Below are 13004 nucleotides of genomic sequence, written 5' to 3' on the forward strand. Positions count from 1 at the left end.
GTTCCTGATAATGAACCTAATGATGTGTCGAATTTAATGGAAAACAAAAAAAACACCGTGTATATATATTTTTGGGGTAAGGTAATAAGGGCTCTTAATTTCTGAATAAATTCAGCTGGTGTTTGTATTTGACTTTCATTTTCCCAATAAGAAACACGATATTGACTACACGCAGCAGCTCCTTTTAGGAATTTAATTTTATATTTAATTGATAGAATTTAACCATTGTATTAGTAAGACAAAATTTGTCAATCAAAATATTTAATGGCAACACAAGCACATTTGACGTGAAGCGGTTAAAAAGCTAATAATACCTAAGTTACGTTAATAATATCGCACAAATTATATATTTTGATAAATGTTTTTATACTTATTGTAAGCTTTCTATTGGTGGTTTATAACAAATATGTTTAAGTACTTATATTACTTAAGCCATTAGATAGGTATTAGAAACACGTCGGACCTCACTGCAAGGAGGTTTTTGCATTTGATTCGTACTTCGGTGTGTGAGCGAGACATCGCAGTCTCGCTCACACACCGGAGCGGTGTGCGGATCCGCTTTAGACAGTTTGTTCGGAAAGAGGTGTGAAATGTATGGGGTCCCCATACATTCTGTGACTCTTCTTGTAATACAGTATACATTTATAGAACTAGGCTAAGCTATGTTATTCTTAGGTTAAATGTACTAAGGATATATAGTAAGGACGCTAAGTACGAAGAAGTTCGTACATTGACGTGGCTGTTTCCATCTCTGTCGCACGCACATAATTATATTGCTGGCCTGTAGCAACAGTGTCATTGACCTCCAGTATCACGGATGATACCAATGTAACGCGCGTGCAAAAGTTATAGAAACCGGCAGGTAAATGTATGTAGGAACGAAGTTCTTTGTGATTACTGATTACCAGTGATCGGGGATTTGGATGCCACACGGGGTGAATGACCTCAAACATTATGCTAGTATGGATATGCCGCGGGATTCCAGGTTTATGTGGTAAGAAAAAGGACAGCTTTATAATCATAATATTATGTACCTACCTATCTTTATATTCTCAATTTATTGCTATTACGGGTCAATGTTATAAATGCGACATCAATTCATCATTGTTATTACTGCTGAAATTATTTTTCTTAATTAGTTTAGTATAGGCCTCACTTATAATAAAATATGTCTTTTAATACATTTATTATTATTTATTTATGTAAAAAAATTCACTTTATTGTCGATAAAGAATATAGTGCAAAATTAACACACATTATTTCCTTAGCAACAAAGAAAGTTTGACTTTTTTATATTACACGTAAATAATACCTACCTACATTTCTGTACTATTTCATTATTTTTATAAAATGATTCCTATTTACCTATATCATAACCAATACTTGCGTAGTCAATATCGTTTATTTTATAAATATATTACCTACACGTGAATTGCGTTTATTTTTCGACCAGTTACTTGTAACCTCATTGTTTATCCATTCAGGTGGCGGAGCTACAAGTTGCATAGGGGATAAGTGGCACGGTCGTTTTATAAAACATTCCGTTAAGTGGCAGGCGCCGGGAGCCGGACTCTGGGAAAAACAAGCCGATAAGTGGCAGGGACCGGCTCCCGGACCCCGTGCGACGATATACCTAAATATATAAATAAAACCGTCTAAAACTGTATCTAGCTTCCTCACACTTGCACGAACCATTCGTCACTAAACGAGGACGGCATTCAGTAAAGGTCCAACACCCTCAACTTCAAAACAGCTTGAAATATGACCCAATTTGATTGGACCAACCGCCTGCCATATTTGAGACACGTGTTTAAAAACCGTCTTTTTTGCAAAAATTGTACTGTAATATGTTAAAAAAAGGGATATAAGTGTAAATAAATGTATATTTAAGTCCCTGAATTACTTTTTTATACAATTTACTGTTTGTTTTCCTAAATAAAGTTACTTTAATGCATGGAAGTGGAAAACGTAGCCACCTGATATTTGATCGAGTCTAGCAAAATTCACATAAATGGAATGTATTTTTTTGCTATGGAATGATTTTAGCCGTTTCATAATGAATCCAGTGATATATGGTTTATGCACAACATCCCTACACTTTTTGAGAAATTATAATTTTTGTAACACAAGTGACATTCGCGATGACCACCCGTGAGGGCCCCGCCACTCAAGGGTAAACTTTTTCTGTCATTTTATCGGTATCCTTGCCACTCAACAGCTTTTTATTTCAAGTCCGGCTCCCGGTTACCTGCCACTTTACGTGCGGTCGGCTCCCGGATTTCGCCACCTGAAGGGATATGAGCTGCGGTAGTTTCTTACCATTTGTCTACTATGAAATAAGAAAAATTATCACGGGCCGGACGGCGTATCCATATCACTGTTTCTACTGGACATCCCGCAGTGTGCCATCCAAATCCCCGATTACTGCTGATTACAGTCTTTTCTAAAATTTGACATAAGTATAGAGGGTTGTATTTTTTTTAATTTTTTAAAATAAAAATTGTACCTACTCAATTATGACATTTATTTTTATTTCAATGGAATATTTCTTTGTTGTTTACCAAAGACTCATCACCATTTTACATGTAAATGTCAAAAAAAGTCATCACCATTCACACAACCAACCGTTGTGATGTTTTTGCCTGGTATTTCTAATTCTAATTAAACTTTGTTTTTCCATCATTTTCAGTATCAGTAATTGTAAATACTATCTATTGTAAAAGAAAATACGTTTGGTACCTACAGGTACGAATAACCGGAATAACGATACCGTTTACTCCGGTACTTCAAATAATTTTGTCTTTGAACCAAAGTTAACAACAATTTATTTTGATAAGTATTCAATTGTTTTTTTGCACTGGCAACTATTGTGTTCTAGCAACTCCGCGTCATGTGCTATCGCTATAGACGTGTTTTGCATAAAATCATACCTAATAAGATTTATGTCTCGTCTATTTAAGAATTATCTACGTATAGTATGGGTATCTATCTACACTTTCAGTATCAAAGTAAGTACGATGCATAGTAAACTTCGATTTTTCCAATAGTCAAATAATGTGTTGAAGTTCTACTTTGTTGCATACTTATAAGGACGCGATTTGCTTGTCGAACGAATCCCATCATTGCTTCCTTTTGGCATGCGATAAAAGTGGAACTTTGTTGCGGGGAAACATTTATAATGGATATACAGATTAAGTCTGTTACTTAGTTTTCATCACACTCGCACACTAAATGTGCTATTGCACGCAGGCGGAGCGTGAGTTATAGAAAAATCGTTCTCCCTAGGGAGTTAAGAAATTTCTAGTACCGTATTGAACTCTTGTTTACCTTTTTGCATATTTTTTATAATGCAAGTGTGATGGAAAACATTGTGTGGATCTCGGGAAGTATGAATATTACAAACTCGAGTCTTTAAATCGCTCCAGCAAGCCGTCGCGATTTAACTTACTCTCGTTAGTAATATTCAACTTCCTCCCCTTGTTGCACAATGTACTATTTATTACCTGTCTTGTAGTCTCTTACAGAAACCAATACTGGCTACGAGACTGGAGAGCAGACTTAAAAAATAGTCTTTAAAGGAAACACAATGAAGATTTTCTACTCAAATGAAATTCAAGAGCTACGGGCCACTGGCACTCGGTGAGTAACAATTTTCGTATTATCTGTCTCTTATCTAAAAAAATATTACGACCAATTAATTCATTTTATATTTTTTTGCATTCACCTAATACGAGAAAGATTTTATTGCACTATTCGGATATATCATATGAAATGAAATGCACTTAATATATCAGTTTAGGATCATTGTTATCTTAGATACCTACCTATCATATCCTACAATGTTTGTAGACGTAAACAAACACACTTAGCTTGTCGGCTGGTATAAATGCTATAAATAAACAGTAACGCTATTATCGTGCACTGTAACGCTGTTGCGTTTCGTTTGGACTCAATACCTACTTAGTAGGTATTTACTCCAAATTGAACCTTAGATTTTTTTTATACTACGTCGGTGGCAAACAAGCTTACGGCCCGCCTGATGAAAAGCGGTCACCGTAACCTATGGACGCCTGCAACTCAAAGAGTGTCACATGCGCGTTGCCATTGCCACCCCATTAGAAACTTGTACATTCCCTTTTGCTGTGTTAAATACACAGTAAAAAGGAGTGCAGAAGTTCCAAGGAGGGTTCGGGTTGCCGACGACTCAAAGGACAATAGACGGAATAAGTCAGTTCCGTAAGTCCTCCCGTCATCAGCACACCGCACCCTCGTTGAGCTCTGGCCTATGAGTAGGGTCTTCTGTAAGGCGGAGGTACTACCGCAGTTGGGCTCTGCTCTAGATTCGAGCGAGATGATATCCGCTGTGCTGCCCTACCACACAAAGCAGAATATCATTCGCTATGCCCTACCGCCTACTAAACAGATGAACAGAACAGATTTACACAATTAAAGCCTGACCAGAAATATATGATTATTGTAAGGAGGGCGCTGTTATCCTGATGTAAATAAGTATCAGTGGCGGCTGGTGAAAATTTCTGCTAGGCAACACGAGCAAAAACAAACCTTTCTTTACATTAGGTACTTACCCTTTCTTTACATTACTAGTAATCAATTTTAGGAAAGCCTGTGGGAATCGGCTTGTATGGATCAGCCGCTGCTGATAAGTATTTGTATATTATATAAGTATATCGTTAAATTGTCTGAGTACCTGCAAGGACAAGCCTTCTTGAGCTTACCGTGGGACTCAGTCAATCTGTGTAAGAATGTCCTATAATATTTATTTATTTTATTTTATTTATTTATTTATGGGGTGACAGTTCAGTTTAGTATGAAGAAAGTAGTTCTAATGAAATTCCGCAACATGGCGATGGCGCGTAGTCACATATTTCTGGTCATGTTTTATTTATATAAGAAACTAAGACTAAACTTAAAAGCTAATTATATCTAAAATAGGCCCTTGAGGCATTGTACCAAGGATGCTGGCGACATTTCCTTGCTGTATCGCAATGCTGATACGGTCAATACGGTGTGCGAGGAAGTTGCCAGCTCTTTGGTCACCTGTTACCTCAACCAGACGCTTCGCGATTTCTGTTCAAAACTTGTTCGCGCTGGGACCCTATGGACCTAGATGCCATTGATACCATGCATGTTCTTCTGTTTTCTAGAAATTTTCGATAAAGGTAGCAATCAGCCTGACATTTTAGCATCTAGGAATAAATAAAAAAATGAACACTTTTCATTCTATCATACATAGAGTCCACACAAAGAAACCGGTATCAAGCTCGAAGAAACCCGTCAAAGACTTGAACTCTCTGCTCCGAGACATATATGAAGTGAGAGACAAGCCGGTGAGGGACCAGGATTTCCCAAAATACTTCAGAGTGTTCCAGGCGGTGTCCTTACAGTTAAATGAGCTAATGAAGCAAGCGGATCCGTACTATGAGCGATATTCTTTGGTAAGTAGCAAATTGAGCTATGGCTAGGTATGCATACCTAAGTGCGTTTTCACATTATCCGATCCGATATCGGATGTCGGACCGATATCCCATACATTACAGGCGCCATCTTGGATTTTTTATATTAAAATTCTCCCGACTTCCGATATCGGATCGGATAATGTGAAAACGGACTAACTCCGTATAGACAGATAAAGTCTACGATATAAACGTACCTCGGAGCCATCAAGGAAAATGTATGTAGCCTACCTGTAGTGTACCTGGCGCTGATATTAGTAATTGACAATTTAATTAAACAATTTTATTATCAATTTAAAAATATTAGGGCTAAATGTGGTTGAAACTGAGGTTCCAAAGTTTTAATCCTGTGTCGAGAGATGGCAGTCTAAGCACATCTTACTTTGACAGTAATTCTCTTTATACTCGATCCTCTTTGGTAAGTAGATACAATAAGTGACGTCTCATCTAGCTGAGGTTGTTTAAAGTCGAGTCTCGCCACAATATCCTAACAATTGACTCTAAGTAAGAGTGCGTATACGTGGCGCTTGCCTATTATTTATCTGTCTTCAATGAGGTGATTGACGTGGGAGATAAAAAGTCCTGACGTATTAACACAACATTTTATTTAATTTTCACTAGGTCCGTTTCGAAGGCAGAAAAGACCGTCTTCGCATCAACAAGCCCGACGATTTGGACATGGAGATCGTCATCGGCCTGCCTGTCGACACGCAGGCTCCTGCGCATAACGTCATAGAGGATGTAGCGCCGGGCTTTGTGAAGCTGAATATTGGAGACCAGCTGGAAAGTTTGCTGGATAGGGGAGGAAATTGGCGAGTCATTGAAACTGCTCACAGGTAGGGGAGGCTTATGAAAGAAATTTTGTAGTTATTCCTTTAAGAGAAGCAGTAAATTTAAAGAACAGAGGGTGTTACATACGATACGATTTGGACATGGAGATCGTTATCGGCCGGCCTGTCGATACGCAGGCTCCTGCACATAACGGCATAGAGGATGTAGCGCCGGGCTTTGTGAAGCTGAATATTGGAGACCAGCTGGAAAGGTTGGGTAGGGGAGGAAATTGGAGAGTCACTGAAACTGCTCACAGTTAGAGAGGCTTGTAAATAAAAATAATTGTAGTTATTCGTAGTTATAGAGAAGAGGTAAAATTAAAGAAAATATATAGGGTCAGAGGGTGTTACATTTCACTGATACTTAGCCAACTATTACCTAAAACCACAAGCAATTTGTTGCGACGTTTGTCACCATATCTTCTTCGGCCTTGTAGCTACAAGGCGAAGCTGCATCCGTCAAAAGACGTGCACGTGTAATGAACCAACTTACATAATGATCTAATAATCTTCGGACGGACGAAGTATGTACGTCCGTATTTTCAACATGCCACCTTTATGCGAATGAACGTGAAGTTACGTACAAGACGTCTGTTTAACTGTTGCTCTCTAATTTCAAAAGCAGGAGGGTGATTTTTGAATCTCGCATACGGGATTTTGTCACTAAAATATCGGTTGAAAACGGTGATTTGCTAATTATTTTCAGTGACAATTTCCTGAATTCGAACGCGTGAGACTCAAAAATCCCCCCGCAGAGTCGGTACGGAAAGAGAAGAGTCATAGAAACCTAATGCCCTCATTAATTCAAACAGTTGCTGGTACTGACTTCCTTTCTCTATTTGTACAGATGGTTAGACAAGGACAACTGCCTGCTTCGCTCCCTGTTCATGGACTGGTACAAGGACGTAGTCGAGAAAGCGTTGAACCTCTTCGACATGGTTGAAGATCACCTCCCCTTCGCCATGAATGTCATTATGGTTGAGGTAATCGTTGGTTTGTCACAGATTAATGCAGTTATTCATAAGCGCATTATAGACCTGAATTAGATAATAATCGTGTCATATTACCTTATGTATTTCTGAGAAAAAGACTCAGCACTCTTCAACTAATCAGTTCAATAACTTCTTTATAAATACCCCCTATGTTCTGTCATTGGACTCTATAGTGACTGGCATCTAGGAAGTAGATTTAATTTAGGCCCGGACTATCCACTACAGACAATCTACAGAAGCTTTACTAAATATTTAATCAGAATTATGAACTCAACCTTCCTCTTTACCTTGCTTTTGTTGACTATACAAAAGCCTTTGATAGCATTTAACACAAATCAATATTTGTCGCGTTAGAAGCGCAAAACATAGATCCTACATACATATATAAATTTCTTACATAATATTTATAATAACGACACTGCAAACATTGAATTACAGTCTTCTGGTCTAGCTTTCAGAATAAACAAAGGCGTCAAACAGGGTGACCCGCTGTCTCCCAAATTATATACTATATAATACCTATTGATTTATTTTTGGTGAAGGTAGAGCCTTTGCAGTGATCTATATTTTGATTTTAGGGTCAGCTGTATACTCTGAGACTGGAGAGTCCCACCTACACACTGATCGTCGAGGACCCGCACTCCGGGTTCCGTCTGGACATGGACCTGATCCCGGCTCTCGAGTTCCTGGACATTGATAGTACAAGGGTTAGTGATCAACTGATCAAACAGAATACCGAAGTTCGTAAATTCCGGGCATCTTTCTTAAAAAGGAGGATCCCCGCAATATGTCAACTCTGTGATATAAAAACAAAAATTATACACCTTATCCTCACGTGATTGCTTGGTCTAATATACTACCGTGATTACTTGGTCTAATATAGCCGCTTATGTTATATGATTCAATATAGCTCATAATCCAAGATAGTTTTTTATATAACACCCTCATAATACATGGCGACCCTGCCAGTGTGTAAATGTGAATAGTACCTGTTTTTTAGGGTTCCGTAGTCAACTAGGAACCCTTATAGTTTCGCCATGTCTGTCTGTCCGTCCGTCCGTCCGTCCGTCCGTCCGCGGATAATCTCAGTAACCGTTAGCACTAGAAAGCTGAAATTTGGTACCAATATGTATATCAATCACGCCAACAAAGTTCAAAAATAAAAAATGGAAAAAATGTTTTATTAGGGTACCCCCCCTACATGTAAAGTGAGGGCTGATATTTTTTTCATTCCAACCCCAGCATGTGATATATTGTTGGATAGGTATTTAAAAATGAATAAGGGTTTACTAAGAACATTTTTTGATAATATTAATATTTTCGGAAATAATCGCTCCTAAAGGAAAAAAAAGTGCGTCCCCCCCCCTCTAACTTTTGAACCATATGTTTAAAAAATATGAAAAAAATCACAAAAGTAGAACTTTATAAGGACTTTCTAGGAAAATTGTTTTGAACTTGATAGGTTCAGTAGTTTTTGAGAAAAATACGGAAAACTACGGAACCCTACACTGAGCGTGGCCCGACACGCTCTTGGCCGGTTTTATTTCTTACAGATGCCCAGCAAGCGACGCAAGAAAGGAAACTTCTTGGTGGTACCTATACCTATGGGAGGACCACACGAGGCGGCAGCCTGGAGACGTCCTTTGCAGCTGCAAGAATGGGACCTTTTGTACATGAAACAGGCCATCCGCTTGGTAATATGGCTTTTGCAAACTGTATGTGATTTTAGAGAAAGTTGGACTATGACGAGTTAACAATTTAACCTTGCCTCTGCACTTTCATCGTTGATTTACCTACGTTTAAAATAACATTTGCAAAATCTTTGCTAACTTCTCTCGAACTGACTCTAATCCCAAGCAACGAGTTCCATTGATCGTGACGCAATGAGTAGTGATCGTAAATTGATAGTCTGACAACGATAGCATATCCAATTCGGTCCTCGGATATCGGATGTAGGTCGATGTCAAAGACAAATGTCAAAGATTGTGCCTTAAATATACCTACCTATAATATATCGGTCCTACATCCAATATCGAATCGGATAATGTGAAGACGTACTAAGAGTAAATTGTTACCTATACTTAGAATCACCACTGACGAAGGATTGCCATACCCGTTCCCATAGTGAAACTTGCTAAAATAACTAGATATCTGCGCGGCTTATATTAGAGCCTATCGTAGTCATTATAAAACTCAAACTTACTTTCCAGATAAAGAAGCTCCGAGACTCCCAAGGCCTGAGCAAAATCGAGAGCTACCACATCAAGACCATCTTCTACCACGCGTCCATCGAACAAGAACACGATCCCGAGTTCTGGAGCAGAAACCTCGCAGAACTCTTCAAACACTTTGTCAAGAGACTCCATCAATATCTGGAAAATAAAAACATTCCATACTTTTGGGATACAGACTATAATCTTATAGGGAATATTGAGGAGTCAGTTCTAAATGGTTACGCGAAAAAACTAAAGAGATTTATCAAAGTTTTAGACGATCCGTCGGAGTATAAAATGGTTGCGAAGTATTTGATGTCAGAGAGTCAATTTAAGGAATATAAGAAAAAGATTTTGAAGACATAAGTGGTTTTTATCGAGCCAAGCTATAGACAACAGAGATAGATGGTCAACCAAATCATAGCACTAAAAATGGCGCGAAGTTTTTAATCAATTTTTAAGTGTTCTGTCCCGTCGATGATTCCGCCAAAGTCATGGTTTAGGTTGGCCGGTGAGCCCTAGAGTTGTGCCTGCTCGTTCACTGAAAAGATCGCTTCCAACTAGTACGATCTCTGAAGTGTACTAGTTCGTTCTTTTAGGACATTTAGTACAGTAGTACACCGAGAGAGCGAGAGACAAATTGTGCATATGGTGTAGCCGAGAGCTGATCGGCCGTTTTCGCGCGCTCTCGGTCCGAGTCAGTCGGTTCTAGTTCGGTTGCGGTCGGATCACACGGATCGCTGTGCTGTCATTGTCACTCATCGGCTCTTCGCTCCTTTCACTCCCATTCTGTTGCGCGTGTGTGAGTGTACTAAATGTACTAGAAAGCAGAATCATTTTGGAGTAGTTCGGTCTAGTACAGTGCAGGACGATTCCTGAAAGACACGATTGTCTTTCGTACTATTAGTACATGATGTACACAAGCCAGTGAGCCCTACATTTTTCAAATTTGCCGCTTTTTTAGGGTTCCGTAGTCAACTAGGAACCCTTATAGTTTCGCCATGTCTGTCTGTCCGTCCGTCCGTCCGTCCGTCCGTCCGTCCGTCCGTCCGTCCGCGGATAATCTCAGTAACCGTTAGCACTAGACAGCTGAAATTTGGTACCAATATGTATATCAATCACGCCAACAAAGTGCAAAAATAAAAAATGGAAAAAAATGTTTCATTAGGGTACCCCCCCTACATGTAAAGTGGGGGCTGAATTTTTTTTTTATTCCAACCCCAACGTGTGATATATTGTTGGATAGGTATTTAAAAATGAATAAGGGTTTACTAAGATCGTTTTTTGATAATATTAATATTTTCGGAAATAATCGCTCCTAAAGGAAAAAAAAGTGCGTCCCCCCCCCTCTAACTTTTGAACCATATGTTTAAAAAATATGAAAAAAATTACAAAAGTAGAACTTTATACAGACTTTCTAGGAAAATTGTTTTGAACTTTATAGGTTCAGTAGTTTTTGAGAAAAATACGGAAAACTACGGAACCCTACACTGAGCGTGGCCCGACACGCTCTTGGCCGGTTTTTAGTGCCAAAATTTGGTTCACCGTCTATAGTAGTTGCGTGCGTAACTTCAACGATTGGTTGAATGAGACGCGTTGACTTTTAAGCACAGTTTGCTTTCTCTTTTAAACGATTCTTGTTGGTAACTTGTAAATATAATGATTGTACTTGTTAAAATTGTTTCATTTCTACCAATAACAAGCACAAATAGGACAAAGAAAAGCTTACGACTTAGATAACTGGTTAGAGGTGTTTAATGTGTTCATGGTAGGGTCTCCCTAATACGGTTGTCAGGGTTGTCTATTGTTTGCCCGACAGTCATTTAACATAATATTCATTTGCCCGAATCTAACTTGCCTGAATTTCATTTGCCCGAATGATTTGTTTACCATAAAAATCATATGACATACTCGTTGTTTATCCGAATATTACCTTCCATAATAATACAATGCCATACTATTTGTTAGCCATATTATTAAGTGCAATAATATGGTTTCATAGAATATTCAAACGCCATAAGCAATTATTGCCATATTAATTGTTGCCCATATTATTACATAACCTAACCTACTTTCTGATAGCAGTTTTATTTTCCAGGGGGTCGCAGTTCTAACCTAACCTAACCTACTTTTCAAGCAGTTTCCTTTTCCAGAGGTTCACAGTTCTAACCTAACCTAACCTACTTTCTGATAGCAGTTTCATTTTCCAGGGGGTCACAGTTCTAACCTAACCTAACCTACTTTCTGATAGCAGTTTCATTCTCTAGTCCTTCTAGTACCTATTATAGTAGTTTTCGATTCTGCCAAAGCACATTATGGAAATTGACTTTTCTGGACGCTAATTTGTATGACAAATGATGGTATGGAATGTGGTAATTACGGATTTCGATGATTCTGACAAATTACATTATGGAAACTGACTTTATGGGAAACAAAGTTTCTGGCACTAGATTAATATAGTAAACAATGATTATAAGATGTTATGAGAAACAATATTATTATTGTTGAATAGGATGGCAAATAAAATTATGGCAAATGAAATTCTGGCAAATGGGGGTATCCCGGTTGTCAGACCTTAGTGCGTTTTCACATTATCCGATCCGATATCGGATGTCGGAAGGATTTCAAAGGCAAAAATCAAATATGGCGGCTTAAATGTATGGGATATCGGTCCTACATCCGATATCGGATCGGATAATGTGAAAACGCACTTAGAGCTCAGCTCAAACATAAGCTCAAAATCTATACCCGGCAGGCAAGCATGCCGCTCATTTCTATGGAACGGACAATTTTTTTTCGCGATTTCAGCATTGGTCCCATAATAAAAAGTTGTTCATTAGTGAGCGTCAGGACCCCTGGACCACTACAGATATTTGATGTTTAGTACATACTAAAATTTAGTACCTATTTGATACTCTTTGGTACCTGAGTACATATATTTGGTACCTCCACTGATATCGAAAAATCGAGCGAATAAAGTGGCCAGACATTCTGACGTCAGGATGTCTGGACCATTTTTGGTTTACATAGTTCTAGACAACACTACTAATTGATATCTTAGTCAATATTTACTACCTATTTGGTACCTGTCAATATATTTTTTTCAAATTTTTTTGGCGTACCAGAAAAAAGTTATGACGGAATTTAAAGTTGTGAGCCCGGCCGTGCCGTTGAAGTATGTAGCGCCTGTCAAAAGTATAGAGGCAAATCCGCCTGCCCTCCTGCGCGCGTCAACTTAAATAGGAATTTAGTTTTAGGCACTCGCACATCATCTCTACTACTGACTAGTGGCATTAATATAGTCGAAATATAAAAGTAATTAGTGTAATTACACTAGTTTTCCATTTTCCTCCTGAGAGAACCTCCTACAGTCTCAATAACGTCTAATGTCATGTCCCTGAGAGACATCTCCTGGCGGAGAAATTTGTAAATCAGTTTACCCCTGACAGCCGGTCATTTTTGCGACTATTCAGCAGCTGTAGAGCTGTATGGCAG

The 13004-nt window shown here is 38.5% G+C and overlaps 1 protein-coding gene across 2 annotated transcripts; it reads left to right on the forward strand.

The window, feature by feature from the left end:
- Nucleotides 1-2880: 2880 nt before the first annotated feature.
- On the forward strand, nt 2881-10080 carry LOC125226286 (cyclic GMP-AMP synthase-like receptor). 2 transcript variants are annotated; one of them, XM_048130223.1, is made up of 8 exons: nt 2881-3008; nt 3515-3639; nt 5255-5456; nt 6096-6310; nt 7152-7287; nt 7875-8003; nt 8850-8990; nt 9507-10080. In XM_048130223.1, the coding sequence occupies exons 2-8, from the start codon at nt 3587-3589 to the stop codon at nt 9873-9875; spliced, it is 1245 nt and encodes a 414-aa protein (XP_047986180.1). In that variant the 5' UTR covers nt 2881-3008; nt 3515-3586; the 3' UTR covers nt 9876-10080. The 2 variants fall into 2 exon arrangements, with proteins under 2 accessions (XP_047986180.1, XP_047986181.1); XM_048130224.1 differs by having other exon boundaries at nt 2890-3008; nt 3525-3639.
- Nucleotides 10081-13004: the final 2924 nt, after the last annotated feature.

The sequence above is a fragment of the Leguminivora glycinivorella genome, chromosome 5 (assembly GCF_023078275.1).
Source record: "Leguminivora glycinivorella isolate SPB_JAAS2020 chromosome 5, LegGlyc_1.1, whole genome shotgun sequence".
Lineage (NCBI taxonomy): Eukaryota > Metazoa > Arthropoda > Insecta > Lepidoptera > Tortricidae > Leguminivora > Leguminivora glycinivorella.